This window comes from Bos taurus, chromosome 20 (assembly GCF_002263795.3).
Source record: "Bos taurus isolate L1 Dominette 01449 registration number 42190680 breed Hereford chromosome 20, ARS-UCD2.0, whole genome shotgun sequence".
NCBI lineage: Eukaryota > Metazoa > Chordata > Mammalia > Artiodactyla > Bovidae > Bos > Bos taurus.
The window spans coordinates 22314489-22339866 of NC_037347.1; the positions used below are offsets into that span (position 1 = coordinate 22314489).

Genomic DNA, 25378 nt, shown 5'->3' on the forward strand with positions numbered 1-25378 from the left:
TATTTTTGGTCTTGGTTTATTCTGAAAAAATTAAGTTTTTGTGGATGTTAGTACACATCAACAGTGTAAGAACTGCTGATGACTTGGCTAAAATTTGATAAACTACTAAAGATAATCAAAAGAATAGTTAAAATTATAAGTTCAGGTGGTGGCTTTTAATTTAGTAAGCTACTGTGTACTTAGGTGAAAACCAAATTAACACTGCAATTGCATTACAAATTTGAAAGTGTAATGAAGCAAATAGGTTTTATGATGAATTAAAATACTAATATCAATAAAAACAAAATTCCCACTCCAATTAGGTATCAAAACATTTGTTCTGCAAGTGGAACTTACAAAAAACATTTAGAATTAACTCAATAACTGAGTAGTAAACATAGTTTCATAGAGTTAGCTGACAATTGTATAGTAGTTTGAAAAAAGCTCTTCTCCTTGTTCAATGTCCCTGAGTGCAACAAGAATGACACAGCGCAGTGGGCTGAAAACAAAGAGAAACATAGTTAGCAGCGTTAACAGATACAAGCTCATATTTTTAGTACCATCAAGATGGATTTCATTGATAATTTTATTCAGATTCCTTACTATCATCTTAATTTATGTATTTGATTTCCATAAGGAAATAGCTCTCATTGCTGATGGAGGCATTTTAGAGTATATTTATTTTGCATCATTTAAAAAGCCCGCAAATCAATAAGTTTATACAACTGACTACTTCTTTGAAAATGTTTCTATGTTCCCATCTTCAAAACTGGTATCATAAAAAGCATTTTAAAATGACATTATAGTTCAACACTTCAAAAAAAATTATTGTATCTTTGTATTCCGCAAAGCTGGAAATGTTACTTAACATTTATTGGAATTAAAAAAAAATACCTTTAATGGACACAATAAGACATATGCATACCTTCAAGTTCCTACTCTTCTAACTTTTCCTGTACTTGCTGAACAGCAATAATATTATGCCCCAGAATGTCAGGTGAAAAAAACTTCATTGTTAAAACACACACACACATACATATAGAAACATAAAAGTTATCAAGTACAGGGAATTGTCTAAGTTTTAAATATCATTCATCATCAAAGGACAATTTAATTGGACCTGTATAAAATAAAGTTTGCTAGCAACTGGCAGCTAAGTGAAAGGATATAAAGGTAACGTCTTCTTACAGTATTGTTAATAAAAAACTCTTAAATATACAATTACTTATATTTAAAAATTGTTACTTGAGTATTCTCAGTAGACTTTCCACTTAATGCACAAAAAATAAATGTTACATTAAAAATACACATATTCTTGGGCTTCCCTAGTGGCTCAGTAGTGAAGAATCCACCTGCCAAGGCAGGGGACATGGGTTCGATACCTGATCCGGGAAGATCCCACATGCTGCAGGACAACTAAGCCCATGCACCACAACTGAGCCAGAGCTCTAGAATCTGTGAGCCATAACTTCTAAGCCCACGTGCCACAACTACTGAAGCCTGTGTGCCTAGAGCCGCTGCTCTGCAGCGGGAGAAAGCACTGCGATGAGAGGCCTGTGCACTGCAGCTAGAGAGCAGACCCTGCTCCCTGCAAACAGAGAAAGCCTGTGTGCAGCAAAGAAGGTGCAGTGTAGCCTAAATAAATATGTATTCTAATCACTTATATGTGGAATCTAAAAGCTACAACATACTAGTGAATGTAACAACAAAAAAGCAGACTCACAGATACAGAGAACAGACTAGTGCTTCCCAGCGGGTGGGAGGGGAAATACGAGGGTAGGAGAGTAAGAGGTACAAACCTCTGGGTATAAGACAGGCTACAAGGATGCAGTGTACAACATGGGGATGTAACCAATATTCTGTAATGACTAAATGGAGAATAACCTACATCAACACATTTTATGATGAACATAAAAATCTAAGTTATAAGTTTTCACTAAAAAAACCCCCCAAACTCTCTAGTTTTTTCTTAGAAAATATATATCTATTTTAAGGCACAGCATAAGACAGAAGATAGGAAAAATTCCGAGAAGAACTAACCTTTGTTTGTCATAGCTGTAGGCAATGTTTGGAAGATACTGCTTCAGTTCTATAGGGAAAACTGCAGGCACATCAAATTCCTGATAACAGACATTAGCTGCTCTGTCTAAGAACAAGTACAAAACGTTTAGAAACAGAACCATTTTATCAGGTCATGGAAAACAGTACTGAATTATGGCACTTGATGTATAGTTTTCTAAATTATCAGAAAATGCTCAAATTAATAATCACTCTTATGTTCCAGGCACTGCAAGATTATATATATACATATATTTGCATGTTTTATTATTTACTTTTTGAAGATTAGGAAACAGAGGCTCAGAGAGAATAAAGGTTACGTAGAAGAGTCAGGCTTCAAGTTCATGTCTAACACCAGTCTGTGTTAAATGTAGTCAGATGATCAAGCCTTATAGGAAAATAAAGCCCTAGAGAAGATTGGTAACTCATAAACTTAGTAACAGAACCAGTGTAGTGATTAATCTATAAGGCTATGTTGAGGAACTGACAAAATAATCTCTAAGTTAACTAGTAAAAAATAACTAAAAGAATAGTGATCAAAAGGGCAGTTATCAATTGCCTTATTTATTGCAAAATCAGAATAAAAACAGTTAAAGAATTCCAATTAACATATATTATTATCTCCCCAAATTCTCTGGTTGACATCAGCCATTATAAAATTTACTTCAGGGCTTTCAATAGCTGAGATATTAAACTTAACTGCCTCTGGCACTCAGTCATATGGCAAAGGAGGAACATTACCACTGCTGTATTTTTATCTCACAGCCCCAGGGTGCCAACTTACCATTTGAACAATTGTTCACATACTGTCCTATAGCCAATGGATTATGAATTTCTGATGTTAGCCATGTACTATCACTCATTTTTAAAGGGCCAAGTTGATCCCTCCCACTGCAAGATCTGAAACAGGTGAAAGCATTAGCTAAGAGACTGTTCCTCTGTACCTTAAAATTCAGTTAACCCTCGGTGAAATTTTTCTTAAAAACTTTTTTTTTGTTTTAACTTTTTAATTTTGTATTAGGGTATAGCTGATAAACAAACAATGTTGTCATGGTTTCCTGTGAGCAGAGTAGGGACTCAATCAAACATATACATGTACCCATTCTCCCCCAGACTCCCCTCCCATTCAGGCTGCCACATAACATTGAGCAGAGTTTCATGTGCGATACAGTGCTGGCTATCCCAAACTCCCTAATTATCCCTTCCCCACATTCTTACCGCCCCCCCACCCCCCACCCCCCGCAACCCCCCAGCAACCATAAGCTCATTCTTGGAAGTCTGTGTTAAAAAAACTTATCTAATCAATTGGACAATTAACTAAATAGATTTTTTTTTTGGTCAATTTCCTAAATTGACTTTTTCAGAAGAGTTTAAGGTTCACAGCAAAACTGAGGAAAAGGTACAGATGTTTCTTAGGTAACCCCCATTCCCATACATGCACAGCCTGCCCAGTTTTCACCATCCCCAACCAGACTGGTATGTTTGCTTCAACTGATGAGCCTACACTGACACATCATAATCACTGCAGAGTCTATAGTTCGCCTTACAGCTCACTCTTGGTGGTGTACATTTTATGGGTTTGGATACCTGTATAACGAGAGATATCCATCATTAGGGTATCACAGAATATTTTCACTGTCCTAAAAATTCTCCATGCTCCACCTTTTGACCTCTCCTCACCTCCCCAGACTTTAGCACATGCCAATCATTTTATAGTCTCCACAGTTTTGCTTTTTCTAGAATGTTATATAGTTGGACTTTATATATTATGTAGCCTTTTCCAAATTGGCTTCTTTCACTTAGTAACACGCCTTTAAGTTTCCTCCATGTCTTGTTCTGGCTTGCTAAATAGATTTTTATTTAAAGTGCAAATGCCAGTGGTCAGAGTCATTGTGGTATGGTTCTGTCTCCTACAATTAAATTTGAACATGGTACCAACTTACCTATACACAACTTTTGATATTCCTTTGTCATTTCCATCAATGAGCACCCCATCTAGGCATCTAAAAATAAATGGGTTTCCAATGGACTGGAAAAAGATTGGCTCGTACTTCTGATATACTGTACCTAATATATAAGACAAACACATATTATAGCAAGCTATAAAAATCATAACCATCATGATAAAGGACCTTTCTCTGGCACATAAACAGAACATGGAAGAATTTGCTTTAATTTCTCTACCTTTTTCTAATGTTTCCATTCTCCAGTCTAGACTATCACATTCTCTTTGGCTACTTCCCTCATTAAAAAGTGCCCAATAGCAGAAGGAACACAGAACCAACTTGTCCACACAGTCAAATAAAATATGACTATTCTGGTTAACAAAAAATGTGAACATCACATTTTAGGCTCGGTTTCAAAGTTGTGTTTTTGTTTTTATTTTTTAAAAGAGTTCTGCTACTGCTACTGCTAAGTCGCTTCAGTCGTGTCCAACTCTGTGCGACCCCATAGACAGCAGCCCACCAGGCTCCCCCGGCCCTGGGATTCTCCAGGCAAGAACACTGGAGTGGGTTGCCATTTCCTTCTCCAATGCATGAAAGTGAAAAAGTGAAAGTGAAGTCGCTCAGTCGTGTCCGACTCTTCGAAACCCCATGGACTCCAGCCTACCAGGCTCCTCCGTCCATGGGATTTTCCAGGCAAGAGTACTGGAGTGGGGTGCCATTGCCTTCTCCGAAAGAGTTCTATTTGACATCTATTAAAGACACTTTTAAGAAATGTGTTTTACATTTCTTATTTTATTTTTAATCAATTTTGTTATTGATTTTTATTATTTTGTTATTAATCAATTAGTGTAGATATATATGGGAATAGATGGGGCTGGCATTCAGGTTGTTTTCCCTTTCATTTGCAATGAAGGAAAGGAGAGAATATTTACAGGGTGCTTCCTATGTTGCAGGCATGTTGAAAGTGAAGTTGCTCAGTCGTGTCCAACTCTTTGCCACCCCATGGGCGGTAAGCCTACCAGGCTCCTCCATCCATGGGATTTTTCAGGCAAGTGTACTTGAGTGGGCTGCCGTTTCCTTCTCCAGGGGATCTTCCCAACCCAGGAATCGAACCCAGGTCTCCTGCATTGCAGACAGACACTTTACCGTCTGAGCCAACAGGGAAGCCCTGTTAATCTATTTATTAAACTTATTTTAGTATTTATTTGTTTGTCGCTGGCTTGTTCTGTTTATTCTTTATGGAGTTAGGATAGTTGTGAAGGAGGAAACTGAGATGCCCCTGTTTAGGGACATAGAATTAAGAAGATAGTAGAATGACTTCTTAAAAAACAGGTCTTTTGGACATTCACACATATTTCTACTGCACCAAATAATACTTTTAACAAATAATATATTCTACTGAGCAGTCCAGTTAATGATCTTTTGCAAAGAAACTGCTTTACTTTTCAAGTTTAGAAATGGCAGGAAGATCTTTACTCAGTGATTTACAGATTTAAATTTAATCTTTATATTTTAATCCACATCATTTTTTACCTTTAATTATTATCTAACCCAAACTGACGTATTCTCTAGTAATTTCTAAGTAATCAGTCTTATCAAAGTAGGCCATACTATACTTGCCTAAATTTAAATATTGATTAGAAAAATTTCCTTAAAAGAAAAATGCATTTATCTCAAAATGCTCCCAGATACTTTCTAATACATGAGATAATTTACAAACAGTTAATTTCCAACTCAAGATTTAAAAGTCCACGGAAATCATATCTGTAAGGAAGGACTACAGATGCAGACATAGAGAATGGACTTGTGGATATGGCCGGGGAAGGAGAGGGCGGGACAAACTTAGCGAATAGCATTGGAACATATATATTACCATATGTGAAAAGATAGCGAGTGGAAAGTTGCTGTGTAACGCAGGGAGCTCAACCTGGTATTCTGTGACAACCTAGAGGCGTGGGGTAGGGGTGGTGGGAGGGAGGCTCCAGAGGGAGGGGACATATGTATACCTATGGCTGATTCAGGTTTTGTATGGCAGAAACCAACATGACACTGTAAAGCAATTACCTGCCAATTAAAAAAAGCCTGTGGAAATCCGTTTCCAATACAACCCCTTACTCTAAGGCTTATAGGGTTAGGTATTTTGTCGAACTTGTATTTATCCGTATATAAGAAACTCTTGGTCAAGTACTAATTATGTCATTACCGGGATACATAGATACAACCGCGCCTTTCCGTACCAATCCTTTAGTAACGAAGACACCTTTTCCAGCAGAAATCAATGAGCTAGGTGCTCGGGCAACACTGAAACCCAATGTCTTATAAAGAATTTCTTCTGGTGTAAAGGTATTTTGCTGCTGATGTCTGTATTCAAGCTGTTTCACCCTTGGATGCTGAACTGACAGTAGGTCTTGATATTTTGATTTAACAGGTTCTGGAAGCACAGTCAAGATATCTGATTGTTTACTGAAATCATTTACGAATAGAGCCTGGAAAACTTTCAGTAATGTTCCTAGGACATCTTCATCTGAGATAACTTTGTCTTTGGATTCTTCTGGAACATATCGGAGAGTCCTGAAAATGGGAAAAGTTTCTATTCACTACCCTTCAACTGATAAAAGCCAGACTGTCTTGATGTCATCAGGGTTACTGGCCTTTATGAAGATAATTCTCATGTGTTTGAAGGGCATAAAACTAAGAAGTTTGGAAAAGAGTTTTGGGGGTTCAGTTCTAGTAACCTGACTCCCAACAATACTTACACAGGTCAACAACAGCTAATACTTACAAAAGGCCCATTCCATTCCAAATTCTACTGGGTCCTTAGTTTCATTATCCCATTTTTGCAGACAAGGAAACTCAGGCTTAGAGATGTAAGGGAACTTGCCCAACGTCCTAAAGGTGGTATACGGCAGAACAAGAAGCAGAAAACGGGCTGGTTTCCAGTACACCTAAAGCCATTATGTCTTCAAATTGCAGGGGCCCTTTTTACACGGGTGTAGCTTCAAAGACACATTTAACATTATATATATCGTCAGTCTCGCTCTGCTTCTGGTGCAATGGCAACCCACTCCAGTACTCTAGCTTGGAAAATCCCATGGATGGAAGAGCCTGGTAGGCTGCCGTCCATAGGGTCGCTAAGAGTCGGACACGACTGAGCGACTTCACTTTCACTTTTCACTTTCATGCATTGGAGAAGGAAATGGCAACCCACTCGTGTTCTTGCCTGGAGAATCCCAGGGACAGGGGAGCCTGGTGGGCTGCCGTCTATGGGGTCGCACAGAGTCGGACACGACTAAAGCGACTTAGCTGCAGCAGCAGCTTCAAAGACACATTTAACATTATAAATGTCGTCAGTCTTTCTCAGGAGTACTTTAATGATCACTTTTTAAGTATTATTTTACTTCTTGTTTTACTTACAAGGAACCAATTTCCACCTCAGTTTGATAGTAGTAATGATGCATCTGAATTTACGTTTCTGTAGTACGAAACTGGGAGAGCTCTTTGGCTATTCACCAGCTTTCAACCGAGCTAGTCTGCCTATTTAAGTGAGCATCACGTTAACTTCTTCCAAGCAGGCAATTTACTAAAGCCAGTATTAACACTGATCCTACGGCCTTGACTCAGCTAGATCGCCTTCTTTAGGCGCTGAATCCGTATTCTAAACCCAATACTCCGACTTGCTTTTAGTGGCTTTTTGCTCGTTTTTATACATCAGCTACTCCAAGCTGTTACCCTCACAGCAGAGCTGCGTTGTTTTCTCCGTACAAACTACAGAGCTGTAAAAATGAACTACGGTTTGGCTTTTCTAAGGCACTTCAAGCTCCTAACTTTGCCTTAATAGAGAGAAGGCCACGCACCTTCACGCCTTGCAAGTTATTTCCGTTTTTCAAAAGTTCCTATTTTTTGCCCAAACGCACCCAACCTCTGCAGGCACTTGACTTAAAACTCAGGCCAACGCCCGCGGGCAACAAGGCCTGAAGCCCTCGCAGCGCCGGGAACGCTGGGAAATACGCCTTAGGCCCCGCCCACCTAAAAGCCCCGTGCTGTCTTCGGGCCCCCAGCAGGCCTGACTCAGCCAGCCACCGCCTCGCCCACCTGGGGCCTTGCCCACTTCGAGCCCCGCCCACTCAGGTCCCGCCCGCCTCGGGCCCGTAGGCCGTCTTAGGCTCCGCCTGCTTGAGGCTCCACTCGCCTAAGGCTCCGCCCACCTCGGTCCGCTAGCGTTAAGTCCTGTGGGTCGCGGTGGCGGCGCTGGGAGGTAGGAAAACGGCCTGGGTCGAGCCGCCTCGCCCTCTCACCTCGGGTTGTGGCTTAGGTTCAGCGCGATCCAGGGTACGAAGCGGTACCTGTAACGGCGCCATCGCTGCCAGAGGCCCCGCATCAGGCGGCCCGGCATGGCTGTACCGTGGCGCCTGGACAAGGACGGCGCGGGAGAGGTGGGTCGCGGTCTCGGGCCCGCCCCGACCGAGGAGGAGCGGAGGCCGCGCCGTCCCGCCCCTTCGTGGTCTCAGCCCTCTTCGCTCCGCTTGGCTGTCCTGGTGCCCCTTGGCTCCAGTTGCCGCTTCTCCGTGCCTCCGCTTTATTGATGCCAGCTCGCTGAAACAGAGGTTCGTAGAGCTGTAGGAGGGCCCCTTATTTCCTTTTCCTTTCTCCATTCGCTCATGTATTTTCACACACGAGACTAACTCAGTCATCTTCAGATCAGCAGATGGTCATTAAGAAATAGATATATTGCCGTTTCCTCAGAATGAAAAGTCTGCTTTCCAGGAATTCTTTGCCTCAGAGTGAGGGTGAATCCTAACCTAAAAGTCTAAATCGAACTAGTCAGATCTAGTGAAAATTCAGGGAAATTCAAGTAGCCTTACGACTAACTTGCTGTATTCCAAATAGTAATAAAAAGAAAAAAAAATACGTCAAAGTTTCTTTTTCACCCTATTGTAATAGGGTAATTGGCAAACTCCGGAGGCTCTGCTGGCAGGTGTTGTGTTTGGTAAATTGACACCCTCCAGAGTTAACCTGATTTGCTAAATGGAGACAATTCAGTTCCAGGATGTGTAACAAATGGCATTCAGAGAGTAACTTTAAGGTCTCTAGACTTAAAAGGAACCAAAAAGAACTGGTTGACTTCTTACCTGTAGTGATATACTTATCTTTAAAAGCAAAAAAGCAGTTTTTATATACATTTCCAGTGCTTTGAAATTTGTTATCGTAGGTTTAATCATGGAGGTGTACACCGAGTACAAAGCACCATTTTGCCCAGACCTTATTTATTTATTTACTTTTTTGAATTATAGTTGACATACATTATATTTGTTTCAAGTATGCAATATAATGATGTGATATTTATATGTATCGCCACCATACTATAGTTAACATCTGTCAACCATATATAGAAAATTTTTTTCCTGTCATGAGAACTTTTAAGATGTACTCTTACTGACTTTGAAATGTGCAGTACAGTTTTATTAACCGTCATCTGCTTGCTGTACATTACATCCCCGTGACTTCTGTTTCTATGAGCTTGTGTTTTTGTTTTCAGTTCTTTTTTATTTTTGATTCCACATATAGGTTAGAATATACGCTACTTGTCTGTCTCTGTTTTATCTCACTTAATAATGCCTTTAGGGTTCATCCAGTTGTTGCAAATGGCAAAGTTTCATATTTCTCTTATGGTTGAGTAGTAGTCATTGTGTGTGTGTGTGTATTTACTGCATCTTCTTTATCCGTTCATCTATTGATGGGCACTTAGGTTGTTTCAATAATAATGCTGCAGTGAATGTGGTGCAGATAACTTTTTGAGATTATGATTTGGTTTCCTTTGGAAACAACCAGAAGTGGAATTGTTGGATCATATGGTAGTTCTAATTTTAATTTTTTTGAGGAACAGCCATACTGTTTTCCATAGTGACTGCATGGATTTACATTCTCACAAACAGTGCACAGAGGGTTTGCCTTTCTCTACATCCTTCAGTTCAGTTCAGTTCAGTCTCAGTCGTGTCCGACTCTTTGTGTCCCCATGAATTGCAGCACGCCAGGCCTCCCTGTCCATCACCATCTCCCGGAGTTCACTCAGACTTACCAACACTTGTTTTCGGCTGTCTTTTTTATAATAGACATTCTGACAGATGCAAGGTGATAACTCATTGTGATTTTGATCTGTGCTTCCCTGATTACTTGGTGTTGTTAGCATCTTTGCATGTACCTGTTAGCTATTTAGATATCTTCTTTGGAAAATTGTTCAGATCTTTAGCCCATTTTAAAAATCAGATTGTTTTGCTGCTTTGATTTGTATGAGTTGGAGAATTCCATGGACTATAGAGACCATGGGGTCACAAAGAGTGGGACATGACTGAGTGACTTTCACTTCACTTTATATATTTTTTTGGACAATACCCCCCTTATCAGATTTGTGGTTTGCAGATCTTTTTTGCCACTCAGAAGCTTGCCTTTTCACTTTGCTGATGGTTTTCTTTGCTGTACAGAAGCTTTTTAGTTTGATGTAGTTGCACTTTTTTATTTTTGCTTTTGTTGCCTTTTCTTTTGATGTCAAATCCAAAAAATCATTGGTAAGAATGAACTTACTGCCTGTGTTTTCTTTGAGGAGTTTTATGATTTCAGGTCTTATACATTCAAGTCTTTAATCTATTTTGAGTTAATTTTTGTGTATACTGTAAATCGGTAGTCTAGTTTCATTCTTTTTCATGTGGCTGTCTAGTTTTCCCAAGATCGTTTATAGAAGATATATCCTTTCTCCCTTGTGTATTCTTCTCTCCTTTCTTGTGAATTTATTGTTGTAAATTTATTCATGTGCATGGCTTTATTTCTGGGCTCTCTGTTATGTTTTTTTGATCTGTGTGTCTATTTTTATGCCAGTGTCATTCTGTTTTAATTACTATAGCTTTGTAATATTTGATAACAGACAGCATGCTGCATCCTGCTTTGCTGTTCTTCAATACTGCTTTGGTCATTTGGGATTTTTTGTGGTTCTATACAAGTTTAAGAATTGTTCTGTTTCTGTGAGAAATGCCTTTGGGAAGTTGATTGCATTGACAGGGATTGCACTGAATCTGTAGATTGCTTTGGGTGATATGGGCATTTTAACAATATTAAGACTTCTAATCCATGAGCATGAAATGTCTTTCCATCTATTTGTGTTTTCTTCAGTTTATTTCTTTAATGTCTTGTAGTTTTCACTGTCTAGGTCTTATGCCTCCTTGGTTAAATTTATTCCTAATTTTTTTTTTTTTGGATGCATTTGTAAATGTGGTTGTTTTTTAATTTGTCTTTCTCCTTGTTCTTTATTAGTGTATAGAGATGCAACAGATTTTTGCATGTTGAAATTGTTCCCCACAAGTTTACTGAATTTATTAATTTAACAGTTTTTTGGTGGAGTCTTTAGTGTTTCTTATATTTTGTATATTCAGTTTCTTTTATTTATTAAAGATATATTTTGGAATCTCCCCTTAGTTCGTAAAAGTATACTTCATTCTTCTGTCTGTTTCTAAGGTTTCACCTTCAAGTTTAATATTTACTGTAGTTTTCTGGTAGGTATAATTTATAGAGTTTAAAAAGTTCTCTTCTGTTTTTTATTTGTCAAGAATTTTTGTCTGAAGTTTTAAATGAATGGTGAATATCAAATACTTTTCTTTGCTATTTATTGAGATGATCACATAATTTTTCTCTGTTCTCCCATAAACGTAGTAAATTATAATATTGTTGTTGTTTAGTCAGTCAGTCGTGTCCAATTCTTTGCAATCCATGCACTGTAGCCCTCCATGGGATTTCCCAGGCAAGAATACTGGAGTGGGTTTACATTTCCTTCTCCAGGGATCTTTCCCACCCGGGGATCAAACTCAGATCTCCTGCATTACAGGCAGATTCTATACTGCTGGGCCACTGGGGAAGCCACACTGTCAAATGTTGCACCATCCTTGGATTCCGGAGATGACACTACTCAGTTGTGAATGACACTTTTGTCACACTCTGTCATTTAAAATATTTATTTATTTATTGGTTTATATATTTTTGGCTGTGCTGAGTCTTTATTGCGGCACGCAGGCTTTCTCTAGTTGGAGAGAGCAGGGGCTCCTCTTCCTTGTAGTAGGCAGGCTTCTCATTGCAGTGGCTTCTCTTGGGGCGCACAGGTTCCAGGCACTGGGCCTCAGAAGTTGCAGCACGTGGGCTCAGTAGTTCGGGCGCCCAGGTTCTAGAGGGCAGGCTCAGTAGTTCCGGCGCATGGGCTTAGTTGCTCCGCAGCACGTGGAATCTTTCCTAACCAGGAATCAAATGTACATTGGCAGGTGGATTCTTTTTTCAGTTTCATGGCTTGTTTGTAGTTTTATTTCAGATTTTGGTATTAGGCTTATGCTGACCTCCTGAAATGAGTTCAGAAGTGTTCCTTTCTCCTCTACTTTCTACAAAAAAAAAAAATAACTATCAGATTGGTGTTTCCTTTATTGAATGTTAATAGAATTCACCACTGAAACCATGGGCTTCTAGTTTTCTTTGATAACGAATTGAGTTTCTTTTGAAGATTGTAGGGCTATTCAGAATTTCTCTTTCATCTTAAGTTTGATAAGTTGTATTTTTCATGGAATTTGTTCATGTCATCTAAGTCATCAAATTTGGTAGTATAAAGTTGTCCGTAAATATAATCTTACTGTCTTTTTAATGTCTATATGATCTGTAGTGATAAATTCATTCATAATTTTGGTGATTTGTGTTTTCTTTTTTCCTTCATCATTGTAACTGGAAGTTTATGGATCTTTTCAAAGAATTAGCTTCTGATTTTATTAATTTTCGCTGTTGTTTGTCTATTTTCTATTTTGTTCATTTTATTATTTTATATATCCTCCTCACTTTGCGTTTATTTTGCCCTTATTTTTCCAGCTTCTTGAGGTAGACCTTTGGCATCAGTGTTTTTAGACCTTTTTTCTTTTCTAATGTATGCATCTAAAGTTAAAATTTTCCTTCCAAGCATTATGTTAGCTGAGTCCTGGGAATTTTGATATATTGTATTTTCATTAGCATTCAGTATAAAATATTTTTTAAATTTCCCTTGTGATTTCTTTTTTGATTCATGATTTAGATGTCTTTTTAATTTCTAAATATTTGGGATTTCCCTAGATATGTTACTGTAATTGGTTTTTAATTTTTTTGTCATTAGAGAATAAGTATGTTTTCAGTTCTTTTAAATTTATTAACTTGTCTTATGTCCCAGAATATGCTCTCTCTTGGCGAATATACCAAATGCTGTTGAAAAGAGTATATGCTTTATAGCTTTTTGGTTTAAAATTCTATAAATATTAGGTCATAGTGGCTGCTATTGTCCTTTAGATCATCCGTGTCTTTAATGATTTACATAAAATTTTAAATACAGATAAATGAGAAACAACAGACTGCCAGACAATTTTCTAATATAAAATATATGATGATCAAAAGATTAGTATTGGCAGGCATGGAGATGTGCTGTTATCCAAAACTGCCCTCTTCTCTCTGATTCTTTACCCCTGCTTCCTATTGTTTTCAGTCTCTTGAAATACTCTACCCAGTTAAAGATATGTGTGCTGTGTTTTTTCATTTAAAGCCCATTTATGCTGTTAATCACAAAAATACCATGTAGGAAAGATAAAGTTTATTATTAATATCCTAAAAATCCACAAATAGTGCATGTGTCCCTAAATGGATTCTAACTTCCAGAATTAGTTCGGAATGAGATTTCAACAGATAATCCATTGAGCACCTGCTGTATCTGAGGCTCTAGTGTAGAAGACAGATACTAAACACATAAATAATATCAGAGAGTGATGAGTGCCCTGGAGAAAATGAGGTAGAGTCCTGAGAAGAGAGTGGGATGGAGGACTTTGTGTGTGTCGTCTGTTTCCTCCTGGGACTTCACTCTCTTTATAAAGGTCACTTGGGGGTGGGAACTGGTGTAGCAACATTGGATAGGGTAGTGGCATGTATGACTGAGACCTAAATGACAAGAAGACGCAAAACTTGGGAAGATCTGTGGGGAGAGTCTCTGGATAGGAAATGCAAAGGCAATGAGATGGGTAGGAGCTTGCTATGTTCAAGCAGGGAAAAGAGGGCCACGTGGCTGGAACATGATAGTAAAGGAGACGGGAAGGATGACGTCAGGGAAGAGGCCAAACCATGTGGGGCATTGCAGGTTCAGGGAAGGATTTGAGTTCTTAGTGCAGTGGGAAGTCTTTGGAGGGTTATGAGCAGAGAAGTAATAGGATTTGATTCTTGTTTTTAAAAGACCAGTTTGAGTATTTTATGGATAATAGGTGGGCTGTCACCATACATGGAAGGTTAATTAGAAGGCTAATATGAAGGCTCAGGTGAGAGATAATGATAGTTTAGACTAAGTGGTAGCTATGGAGATGTAGAGAGTGAATGGATTAGGACTATATTTTGGAGGAGCTGACGGGACTTGCTCATGAATGGATGTGGGAGGGTGAAGTTTTAAAATACCTGTGAGAAATATCAAGTAACTGGTTGAATATCCACACCTGGAGCCATAATCAGAGATAAAATTAAGAGTCTTTAGCCAGAAGACTTGAAGAAGAGATGGCAAAGAATGTAGATAGAGCAGCAACCATGAGTTTTGCAAGATATAGGCCTGTGATGACTTGATCAAAAGCAGTTTTGGGAAGTTTGAGTGTGTTGAGAAAATGTGAGGTGAAGTAGGAAAAACAAATGTACACAACTCTTTCAGTGAGTTTACGAAAAGGGACGCCAGGAAATAGGGCCAAAGGTGAAGAGAACTTTTGTAAGATGAAAGATCCTATAGTGTCCTTGTGTGCTGATGAGAATGATCCAACAGAACGAAAGAAATTGATAGAGATGTATGACTAATTTCCAGAATAAAGTTCTTGAGAAGGTGGGAGCTGATTCAGAGGGTAAGTAGAGAGGTCCTTTGACAGGAGCATGGACGCATCTTCATCTGAAGCAAGACAGAAGGCAGAGATTATGGGCTCAATGGAAGGTGTGTTAGGGGATTTGGTTGGAGAAAGTTGAGGGCTAAATTGTGATGGTTTCTAGTTTCTCATTGACCTATGAGGCAAGATCTTCACTGAGAATAGTTACAGTAGGGTAATATTGGAATTTTGAAATGAGAAGATAAGATTTAAAATAGCCCAGAATTAGAAAGCCAGTCTTACAGGGAAATGCAGGAGGGAATTACTGAACCATTTAAAATAAACCCACCAATGTTTTTCTGCTCTTGGACAAGAAAAGAGGGGTTCTCTTTCCACCTTCAGAGGGAGTTAAAATTACTCTGTTTGTAGTAAGTGATGAAAAGATTGAGTTTATGTTGACAAACTAGCAGATAGTCAAACCTTTTATGAATGCCTGGCAGTTTATCCACTTAATATTTTTTTATGGTCAGGATCAGTAAATAACTTAGAGCTTTGACTGTATCCAAGAAAGAACTGTTTTTCAAATTGTTGGAGGACAAGCTTATTTTGCATGAGTCCTTATTTCACAGTTCTTTGCTGGAAGAGAGTTGATGTTTAAAGTTGGTGGATATTCTGGAGCCTACTTGAATAGCTACATCATCTAATGTGGGTAACATAACTGGCAAATATTTATTCACTGATAACTGTGTGCCTATACATCCAATATTATGGTCTAGTTGGAAAAACATAATTATAAATATTAAATAATAGTTACCACAGAATTTGAGTATGAGTTACTGGAGTAAAGGAGTGCTTCAAAGAGAAGTAGACGAGAGGTAGAAAGGAAGGGAAGGCATAAACCAGCAGTTCTCTAAGTCCTGCCTAGTGACACAGGGGTCTCTACGACCATTTTAGAGATCTGCAAGGTCAAAACTATATTCGTAATAGTACTCAGAGGTTAATGTCTTTATTCTCATTCTCCCACAAGGGTACAGTGGAGTTTTCTAGGGGTCACATGATACATGGTGAGACAGATTGAATGCAGAAGTAGGTATGAGTATCCAGCCATCTTTTATAAAGCCAGAAATAAAATAGATTTGCAAGAATATTAAAATACCATTCTTTTCACTATTTGGGGGAATTTAGCTATTTTTCAAAAAGATACATTATACATATTATAATAGATTTTTTAATTGTTATTTTTAATGAATAAGTAAATAAAGTTTATCAGTTTTAATATGATACACTAAATATCAATAGATATAGCTCCTTGGGGATTCTCAGTAAAATTTAAAGGATAATGGGGTCTGAAGACAAAAATGATCAAGAATTGAGTGTTACAGCCACATATTATAATGCAAATTTTTAAAAGGAAAGCTGTGACAAGGCGTTTTATTAACTTTAGATATTGAAGTTAATGTCAGTTCTGTGAATGACAGTAGTATATTGCATATTGATAAAATTAGACACAAAGTATTTTGAAGTCATTTTGTGCTTTAGGATCTAAAATACTGTGTGAAATAATTATCATGAAAGTGGTTTTCCCAGGGCGAGGCCTATCCAGATGTGTTGACCCCTGCAACTTCCCCAAATGGGGAAAACTCAGCTGGATAATTTGTGGTAGTGAAGGACTGTGTTCATACTTTCCCTTGGAAAAAAGAAAGTAAAAGAAAAGAAAATACTGCATGAAAAGGAGAAAAAAAATGGTCTCTGTTAGTTTGTGAATTAGCAAAACTCACCTCTTTCTCCAGGCTTCCCAGGTGGCACTAGTGGTAAAGAACCCATCTGCCAGTGTAGGTAGCCGTAAGAGAATCAGGTTTAAACCCTGAGTTGGGAAGATCCCCTGGAGAAGGGCATGGCAACCCACTCCATTATTCTTGCCCAGAAAATCCCATGGACAGAGGAACCTGGCAGAGTGCAGTCTATAGGGTCACAGAGTTGGGTACAACTGAGCATGCTTGCACACAACTGAGCACGCACGCACAACCACCTCTTTCCCCAACCACTTTGCTGCCACCTAGTTTGAGAGCCATTGGCATGAGCAAAAGTGCAGAAGTGGGAATGAATACTGTGGGGTCTACTCAGAATAAAAATTTCCATTAGATGTAGTAGGAAATGAAATAGGCAGAGTAAGATCAGACCATGATGAAATCGTGAGATAGGCAGTAGGTAGTCATTGAAGGTTCTTAAGCAGAGCACTAGCATGTGGGACTAGTTTGAGAAGCTCAGAGGAACAGTGGTTGGCAGCTGGGTGAGAGTCTACCAAGAGCAGGTGGTCTTGAGAACAGGAAACCAGGAAAGAAGGCATCATGTGTCTTTTTAAAGCCTTTCTTTGGTTGTAACTGTTAACGCTTGTCTCAAGGGGATGGCAGAATAGTATTGTTCTCTGAGAAAATGGATAAACATTGAACTTAAGGTTTTGATTGGAAAAATGGAATTATCAGTGAATTGCCTTGAGTTTTTTCAGTTTTCTAAAAGGAGCAGTGAGATTTATTCTTGAGAAAAACGTGGTGTAAAGTTTGATTTTCAGTTATGTGTCAGTCAGAACACTGCTGAGATCATCCTTTCATTAAAGAAAACGTTTACTCTGGCGCCCTCTTCTGGATGTTGTGTCAGTTCAGTTCAGTACAGTCGCTCAGTCGTGTCCGACTCTGCAATGTTGTGTGATTCCCTAAATAATTCTAAACGTGGTCAGTTAGTGAAGGCTGAATTGCCACTGAAATACAGAAATCCCGTTACAGGGGAAAAAAGGGAATAAAGGTAAAATGCATAAATAAATGAAACCAAGTTGAAGAATATACAAACAAATATGTTCCCAATTTTTTATTTTTAAAATTTCTAACCTATAGAAAAGTGCAGGGAACAACCATATATCTTTTATGTAGGTTCATCAGTTGTTAACATTTTGTAATAATTCCTCTCTCTCTCTCCACACACACACACACACACACACACACACACACACACACACCATATGCCTGTGCACTCATGTCAGAATGACGTTTAAAGTGAACAGTAATTCACTATCATGAATATAGCTCCTATTTAAATTTTTCAGATTTCAAAAATACCTTTTATAGCTGTTTGTTCTTTTATTATTTGCTTTTAAAATTGGGTCAAAGTTAATCTAGTCTAATCTGTCCCTGTTTTTGTTTTTCATGACATGAAAATTTTATGGGTACCAAAATTGAATCAGCAATTTAAAAACTCCCAACAAACAAAAGCCCAGGGCCAGATGGCTTCACTAGTGAATTCTACCAAAAATTTAGAGAAGAGTTAACACCTATCCTTCTGACACTATTCTAAAAAATTGTAGAGAAAGGAACATTTTTTTAACTCATTCTGTGAGGACACCATCTCCCCGATACCAAAACCAGACAAAATATCACAAAAAAGAAAATTACAGGCCAGTAATACTGATGACATAAATGCAGAAATCCTCAAAAAAAATCATTATCAAAGCAAATCCAACAGTACATTAAAAGGATCATACATCATGATCAAATGGGACTTATCCCAGGGATGCAAGGATTTTTCAGTATCCACAGGTCAGTCAGTGTGATATATCACATTAACAACTTGAGGAATAAAAATCATATGATCATCTCAATAGATGCAGAAAAAGTTTTTGATAAAATTCAGCATCCATTTATGATAAAAAACACTCTCTAGAAAGTGGGCATAGAGGGAGCGTACGTCAACATAATAAAGGCCATATATGACACACCCACAAATAACATTATATTCAGTGGTGAAAACTGAAAGCAGTTCCTCCAAGATTAGGAACAAGACAAGAATGCCCACTCTTGCCACTTTGGTACCACCTGCAGCAGTCAGAGAGTGAAACGAAACATCAGCCCAAATTGGAAAAGAAGGAAAACTGTCTCTGTTTGCAGATGACATGATAGTCTTCGTAGAAAATCCTAAAGATGGTACTAGAAAAATACTAGAGCTCATATTGATGACTGTGGTAAAGCTGAAGGATACAAAATCAATATACAGAAATCTGTTGCTTTCCCACAGACTAACAATGAAATGTCAGAAAGGAAAACTAAGAAAACAATGTCATTTACCATTGCATCAAAAAGAAAATGCCTAGGGATGAAGCTACCTACAGATGTACAGGACCCATATTGGAAAACTATAGGACAGGGAGGAAAGAAGTTGAAGACAACACATGAAACATATGATGTGTCTACCATGTTCTTGGATTGGAAGAATTAATATTGTTCAAAGGACCATATTACCCAAGGCAACCTGTAGATTCAGTGCAATCCCTAGCAAAATACTAATGGCATTTTTCACAAAACTAGAACAAAGAGTTTAAAAATTTGTATGGAAACATAGAAGACCCCCAATAGCCAAAACGATCTTGAGAAAGAATAATTAAGCTGGAGGAATCACACTCACTGACTTCAGACTGTACCATAATTACTACAAAGGTATAGTAATGAATACTCTACTGGCACAAAAACGGGCAGGTAGATGAATGGAACAGAGTGGAGAGCCCAGAGGTAAACCCATGCCCTTACATTTAATCTACAACGAAGGAGGCAAGAGTATACAGTGGAGAAAAGACAGTCTCTTCAGTAAGTGTGCTGGGAAAACTGAGCAGCTAAAGAGAGAACGAGATAAAAGAACGAAATACCATTCTCTAACACCATGCTGCTAAGTCACTTCAGTCGTGTCCGACTCTGTGCGACCTCACAGACGGCAGCCCATCAGGCTCCCCCGTCCCTGGGATTCTCCAGGCAAGAACACTGGAGTGGGTAGCCATTTCCTTCTCCAATGCATGAAAGTGAAAAAGTGAAAGTGAAGTCGCTCAGTCATGTCCGACTCTTAGCGACCCCATGGACTGCAGCCCACCAGGCTCCTCCGTCCATTGGATTCTCCAGGCAAGAGTACCGGAGTGGGTCGCTATTGCCCTCTCCATAATCAAAAGTAAACCCCAGATGGACTGAGAACCTAAATGTAAGAACATTTCCTAAAGGGAAAAACAGGCAGAACACTTGAACGTAAATCATAGTATCATCTTTTCGGATCCATCTCTAGAGTAATGGAATTAAAAACAAAAGTAAACGATTGGGACCTAATTAAACTTAAAAGGTTTTGCACAGCAAAGGGAAACCATACACAAAATGAAAAGACAGCCTACAGGATGGGGGAAAATATTTGCAAACAATGTGACCGACAAGGAATTAATTTCCAAAAATAAATAAACAGCTCATACAGCTTAATACGAAAAAACAAAACAAAAAACAGCTCAATCAAAACAGGCAGAAGACATAAATAAGCATTTCTCCAAAGAATACATATAGATAGCCAACAGGCACATGTAAAGATACTCAATATTACTAATTATTAGGAAAATGCAAATCAAAACTATGATGAAGTATCACCTCACACCAGTCAGATTGAGCATAATCAAAAAGTCTACAAGTAATAAATGCTAGAGAGGATGCAGAGATAAAGGAACCCCCCTACCCTGTTGTTGGGAAATGTATCAATAAATTGCTTCAGTCAGAATGGAGAACAGGCACTTTTCAAACTGCTGCATTTATACTGGTCTCCAGGGCGAGTGAGTCTGCATGTGAGCCCTTTAAGAGAGATATCTCAGTTGTCTACAGCCCTTTGGTCCAGGGTCCAAGCCAGAACCTTCTGGGGGTTCATCTCTTCCACTGCAGGTCCCAAGGCTTGCGGGACCCGGTGAGGGGCATGAACCCCTCCCTCCTCAGGGAGAAGCTCTGCATGGTTGACATCCCTCCGGACCGTGGATCACTGCTCCGCGGTGGGGTTTTAGTAAGCCCACTCCTTGCCTCTCCTGCTTGTCCCAGGGTGGCCCTTTTATCATTTATCGTGAAGGTGCTGGTCAGTGAGTTTTCAGGTCTTTTCTAGAGGAAAGTGTTCTGAATGTTGATTTGGTGTGGGAGGTCAGTTCCAGATCTTCCCACACTGCCATCTGGGACCACCCCTGGCCTTTATGTTTCTGTTTTCTCCTTATCTTACTTATCTGTGGTGTCAGGGTAATGCTGGGCTCATAAAATGAGCTTGGGAGGTTCCCTCCTCCTCAGTTTTTTAGAAGAGTTTGAAAAGGATTGGCATTAATTCCTTTAATGTTTGATAGAACTCCCCAGTGAGACCATCTGGGCCCAGGCTTTTCTTTGTTGAGGGGCTTTGGGGTACAATTCAGTCTCCTTGTTATTGGTCTGTTCAGATTTTCCGTTCCTTCATCACTCAGTGTTGGTAGGGATATTATCTTCTATTGATGTTGACATCACTCTCCCCTTATACTTTCTTTTTTGTAAATATTTACTAATTTATCTGGCTGTGCCAGGCCTTAGTTATGGCGTGGGCTCTTTCATCTTCTGTGTGGCTTGTGGGATCCTTCAGTTGCGGCATGCAGGATTTTTTTTTTTTTCCTTAGTTGCGGCATGCGGGATCTAGTTCCCTGACCAGGGAGCTCGGAGTCTTATCCCCTGGGACCACCAGGGAAGTCCCTCCCCCTCATACCTTCTTATCTAGAGACTGCAGTTGTCTTCTGACTTTCTCTGCCTCTTCTTCAGCCAGCCCCATTTGATTCTTTCTTCAAGATACTGCTAGAGTGATCTTCAAAGAAATACATACATGGCCATGCTACTCCCTACCAAAGGTTTTCCAGTATTTCCCCATTCCTTATTATTTCCCTTCCTTTTCTCTCCCTTTCATCCTAGTTATAGCCCTCATCCTCTGAGTATGTCTGCGTAGATGTTGGGAGAGCTCATTAAGCAAATTGATTTTAATGGAAAAATAACAGTCATCTCAAAAATAAACTACTACGAATTTCAGCATTGTGGGAAAAAGAACTCTGGGACATGACTCTTGCATCATCGGTTTAGCCTCACTGTATTTCAACGAGGCAAAGCTGAAGTGAGGGCTGTGGGGTAGGGGTCATAGTGACTCCAGGTTGATGCAGAGTGGTGAGGTTGGCTTCAGTTGTGGGTGAAGTTCCTCTATCACGCGGGCTTTGCTGCGCCACTGGGATGGCACATTTGAATGCTGCATGTGCATAGTGGGCTTGTCTGGTAGCCCAGGTGATAAACAATCTGCTTGCAATGCGGGAAGCCTGGGTTTGGCCCCTGGGTCGGGAAAATCCGCTGGAGAAGGGAATGGCAGTCATCTTGCCTGGAGAATTTCATGGACAGAGAAGCCTGGTGGGCTACAGTCCATGGGGTTGCAAAGAGCTGGACATGACTGAGCGACTCACACTTTAATTTTCATGTATAGTTTGCTACATGGTAATTAGGCTTTAGTGGTAAGCACTTCACACTAGTGCTTAAAATCAGACATAATTTTCTCCTCATAGGTTAGTTCTCTAGCATTTATAATCAGCATCTCCACTTTTCCCTTATGTCATGTATCTCAGAAGACAAAAGTCCTGGATTCAGTTTCCCAAAGCTGAGATTTAACTCTCATTTTCTACTTCTTTTTTTATTTTACAAGCCTGGACCCAGCTCAGAAGTCAAAAGCAGCTAGTCACAGGCCAGATAAAACATGTGAATTTTGTTTAGCCTACAGTTCCTTATAAAAATGTAAAATTAGCTTCCAGTGTGTAGACATTAAGAAATTGCATGTAACATCTAGATCTCTCCAGCTTCTTTTGAAAATTTACAGGTTTTGGCAATAGTGGGCTTTTTTCCTTCAGTTCCAACATGCTAACCATTGGCCCTCTTGGACATGAATTTGGCCTGAACTCACAGGTCAGCCAAAAGCTCTGTTAAGGATATTCTAGCCCCACAGTATTCTAGCTGATCCCAAGGCTAAAGCATTTGAGTCTGTGACTCTTGGGTCACTTCATTCACAAAACACATATCGTGCATCCATTGTGCCTAGCACTGTACTGAGCCATTTATATAGGCTCTCTTCAAAACTGTTGGTTTCATCTTATAGATGCAGAAATGGAGGTTCAGAAAGTCAAACAGGAATTACACTACTGGGAAGTGGCAGAGCCAGATTTGACCCAGGTGATGCTTCAGGCTCTGTGTTTACCGTGTCCATCATCATCACCTACTTTAAAAGGCCCATCCTTTCCTTGCTTGCGGCAATTCAACATGTGACTTTTGCTTATAGCAAAATTTTAAAAATGACAAACCTATAAGTTGTCACAACATGGAAATACGGCAGTTTACATACATTTCTGTTTGTCACTGTGTTCTCCATTGATTGCAGTACTTCATACATTCTATAACAAGAGTTACTACTATGTCAGTTCACAATTGCATTCTTTGGCATTTCCATATGGGCATGATACCCCAACATTTTTCTAGATTCCATGTAACCTGCAGATTTGACCATTTTTAAAAACTGTTAATATCATTTAAATAGAACGAAGGAACAACAGAATTATTAATTCCTCTGAAACAGAAAGCTTTACTCAAAGTTAGTATTTTCCTGAAATGACTGAAGTCTGCCCTTTAGGAACAATATTCAGAGCCTATTTAAAAGGTGTACATTTAAAACCAAGCTATTACAGAAAGTTTAAAAAAAATGTAAAGACACAGGATGGCTTCTGAACTCAGTTTTTCAGTGACATTACCTATCTTGCAGGGTGATCATGTGAAAAACGACTACTGAGCAGAAATACAAAGGATGAAAGTAGAAAACAACAACACACAATAAAAACAAGATACAATCGAAGACTAAAACCCTGGGGTCAGCCAAATGAGTTCCCTGGTACACCTTGAATTGCAGAATGATTGAAATTGCCTTATCTCCTCACTTGTGAAACAGAACATAATCACTGTGTTGCAAAGTGTCCCTGATAAATAGTAGCTGGTGAATACATCTTCTCATTCCCAACAATTTTAACATAGGAGGATGGTTTTTATGTTTTTCTGTATCATGATCGAGTCCTATAAACAGGATCAATTAAGTTTATCTGTTGCTGTCTGGGGACAGTAATAGTGTTTATATGCAAGTTTATGACATGTAAAACCACATAAGGAAGGTTTTTTTTAAAAAGATGTAATTTTCAGTTAATTTTTTTTAAGAAAAATTTGTTAAAACACTTTCATTTTGTCAAAAAAGCATTTGATGTTGATAGTGGGGGAGGCTGTGCAATATGTAGGATCAGGAAGTATATGGGTAATTCATGAATCTCCTGCTTAATTTTGTTGTGAACCTAAAACTACCCTGAAAAAGTATACAGCTTACCTTGCCTTTAGGTTACTTTCCTTACGGGTTACATAGGTGGGTGGAGAACTTGAGCAAGTCAGTCAATTTGTTGTTGCTTAGTTGCTGTGTTATGTCTGACTCTGTGACCCCATAGACTGCAGCACGCCAGGCTTCCCTGTCTTTGACTGTCTGCTGGAGTTTGCTCATATTCATATCCATTGAATCTGTGATGTTATCTAACCATAGCATAAGTCAATATATTGAGGCAAATGGAAGCCAGGTTTCTTACTGTCCAGAAAAGGAGTTACAGATGTGGAAAGACGGAAGTCTCGAATGAATCTGGGTAGTGGTAGACTGAAATTGAAGACTGGTATGAACTTATGGTTTTTGTGTATGTGTGTGTGTATTTTGCATATGTATGCATAAAACTATATAATCTAGCTTTGTCTACCAAGAGGGCGTGGGAGCAGTGACACCCCAGAGCAATGAGCATATCTAGCACCGTTTTTTATCGGTGGAGTCAGGGCTCTTTGGAAAAATGCTGATCCCAAGGCTGAAGCAAACATACAAGATGGGTCTGAAAGTATAGAAGTGGTCAGAGAATAATGGGTGGCTTGTCAGTCCAGAGAGAAGCTAAGCTCTGAGAGGCTCCCAATAGCTAAATGTGACAATTTGAGTAAATCTGTGATGACAATAATGACTTGTCTCACTGAATAGGAATCCACAAACCCATTTTGGTATGTGAGTAATAAAGAAGAGGTCTTCCTTATAGCAAAATGCCCATTAATAAATATATGGGGCTTCCCTGGTGGCTCAGCCAGTAAAGAATCTGCCTGCAAAGCAGGAGACCTGGGATCAGTCCCTGGGTTGGGAAGATCCCCTGGAGAAGGGATAGGCTATTACCCACTCCAGTATTCTTGCCTGGGAAATCCCATGGACAGAGGAGCTTGGTGGGCTACAGTCCATGAGGTCATAAGAGTTGGACACAACACACACACACACACACACACACACACACAAAATACAGGTGTGCAGGAACCAGAAAATCAGTGTTTGGCAACCAACCAAAGTAATAATTCAGATAAGACAGCTAAGAGCAAAGAGCTAAAGTTGGATAAATAGCAATGTATTTATTTAGTCTCAAAGTATCACCTCTACAAAATAATATAAAGGTAGATATTAATTATAAAGGGCAAGAGTACTGTGGTGAAGCCTATCAGATCATCCAGTTTACATCAACAGCAAGGAGACAAACTGACCTTGTATGCCTCCTGATACGAGACACTGAAAAGAACACGGCCTGCATCACCTCTGAGATATTCCTGTCACAGATACTCACTCTGA

The 25378-nt window shown here is 39.2% G+C and overlaps 1 protein-coding gene and 1 long non-coding RNA gene across 2 annotated transcripts in view; one reads left to right on the forward strand and one right to left on the reverse strand.

Annotated features, from left to right (window-relative positions):
- SETD9 (SET domain containing 9) lies at window positions 1-8418 on the reverse strand. Its single transcript, XM_002696320.6, has 6 exons — window positions 8279-8418; window positions 6187-6554; window positions 3981-4104; window positions 2822-2937; window positions 2020-2125; window positions 1-478 (listed from the first exon to the last, which is right to left on the reverse strand). Exons 1-6 carry the CDS (start codon window positions 8374-8376, stop codon window positions 391-393), a joined length of 900 nt encoding a protein of 299 aa, XP_002696366.1. The 5' UTR covers window positions 8377-8418; the 3' UTR covers window positions 1-390.
- Window positions 8419-8500: 82 nt separating this feature from the next.
- The window catches only part of LOC104975241 (uncharacterized), a 66873-nt gene continuing 49995 nt past the window's right edge, over window positions 8501-25378 (forward strand). The window contains exon 1 of the long non-coding RNA XR_813737.3: window positions 8501-8587. This is a non-coding gene — a long non-coding RNA (uncharacterized lncRNA). The remainder of the gene's footprint in view (window positions 8588-25378) is intronic.

What these genes read in the sequence shown, in the direction of transcription:
- SETD9 (XM_002696320.6), bottom strand. Translation starts at nt 8,376, where the DNA reads ATGCCGGGCCGCCTGATGCGGGGCCTCTGGCAGCGATGGCGCCGTTAC. An exon ending in AACCTAAGCCACAACCCGAG is followed by an intron (nt 6,555 to 8,278) that starts GTGAGAGGGCGA and finishes TCCCATTTTCAG; the next exon opens with GACTCTCCGATATGTTCCAG. An exon ending in GGTTGTATCTATGTATCCCG is followed by an intron (nt 4,105 to 6,186) that starts GTAATGACATAA and finishes CTTATATATTAG; the next exon opens with GTACAGTATATCAGAAGTAC.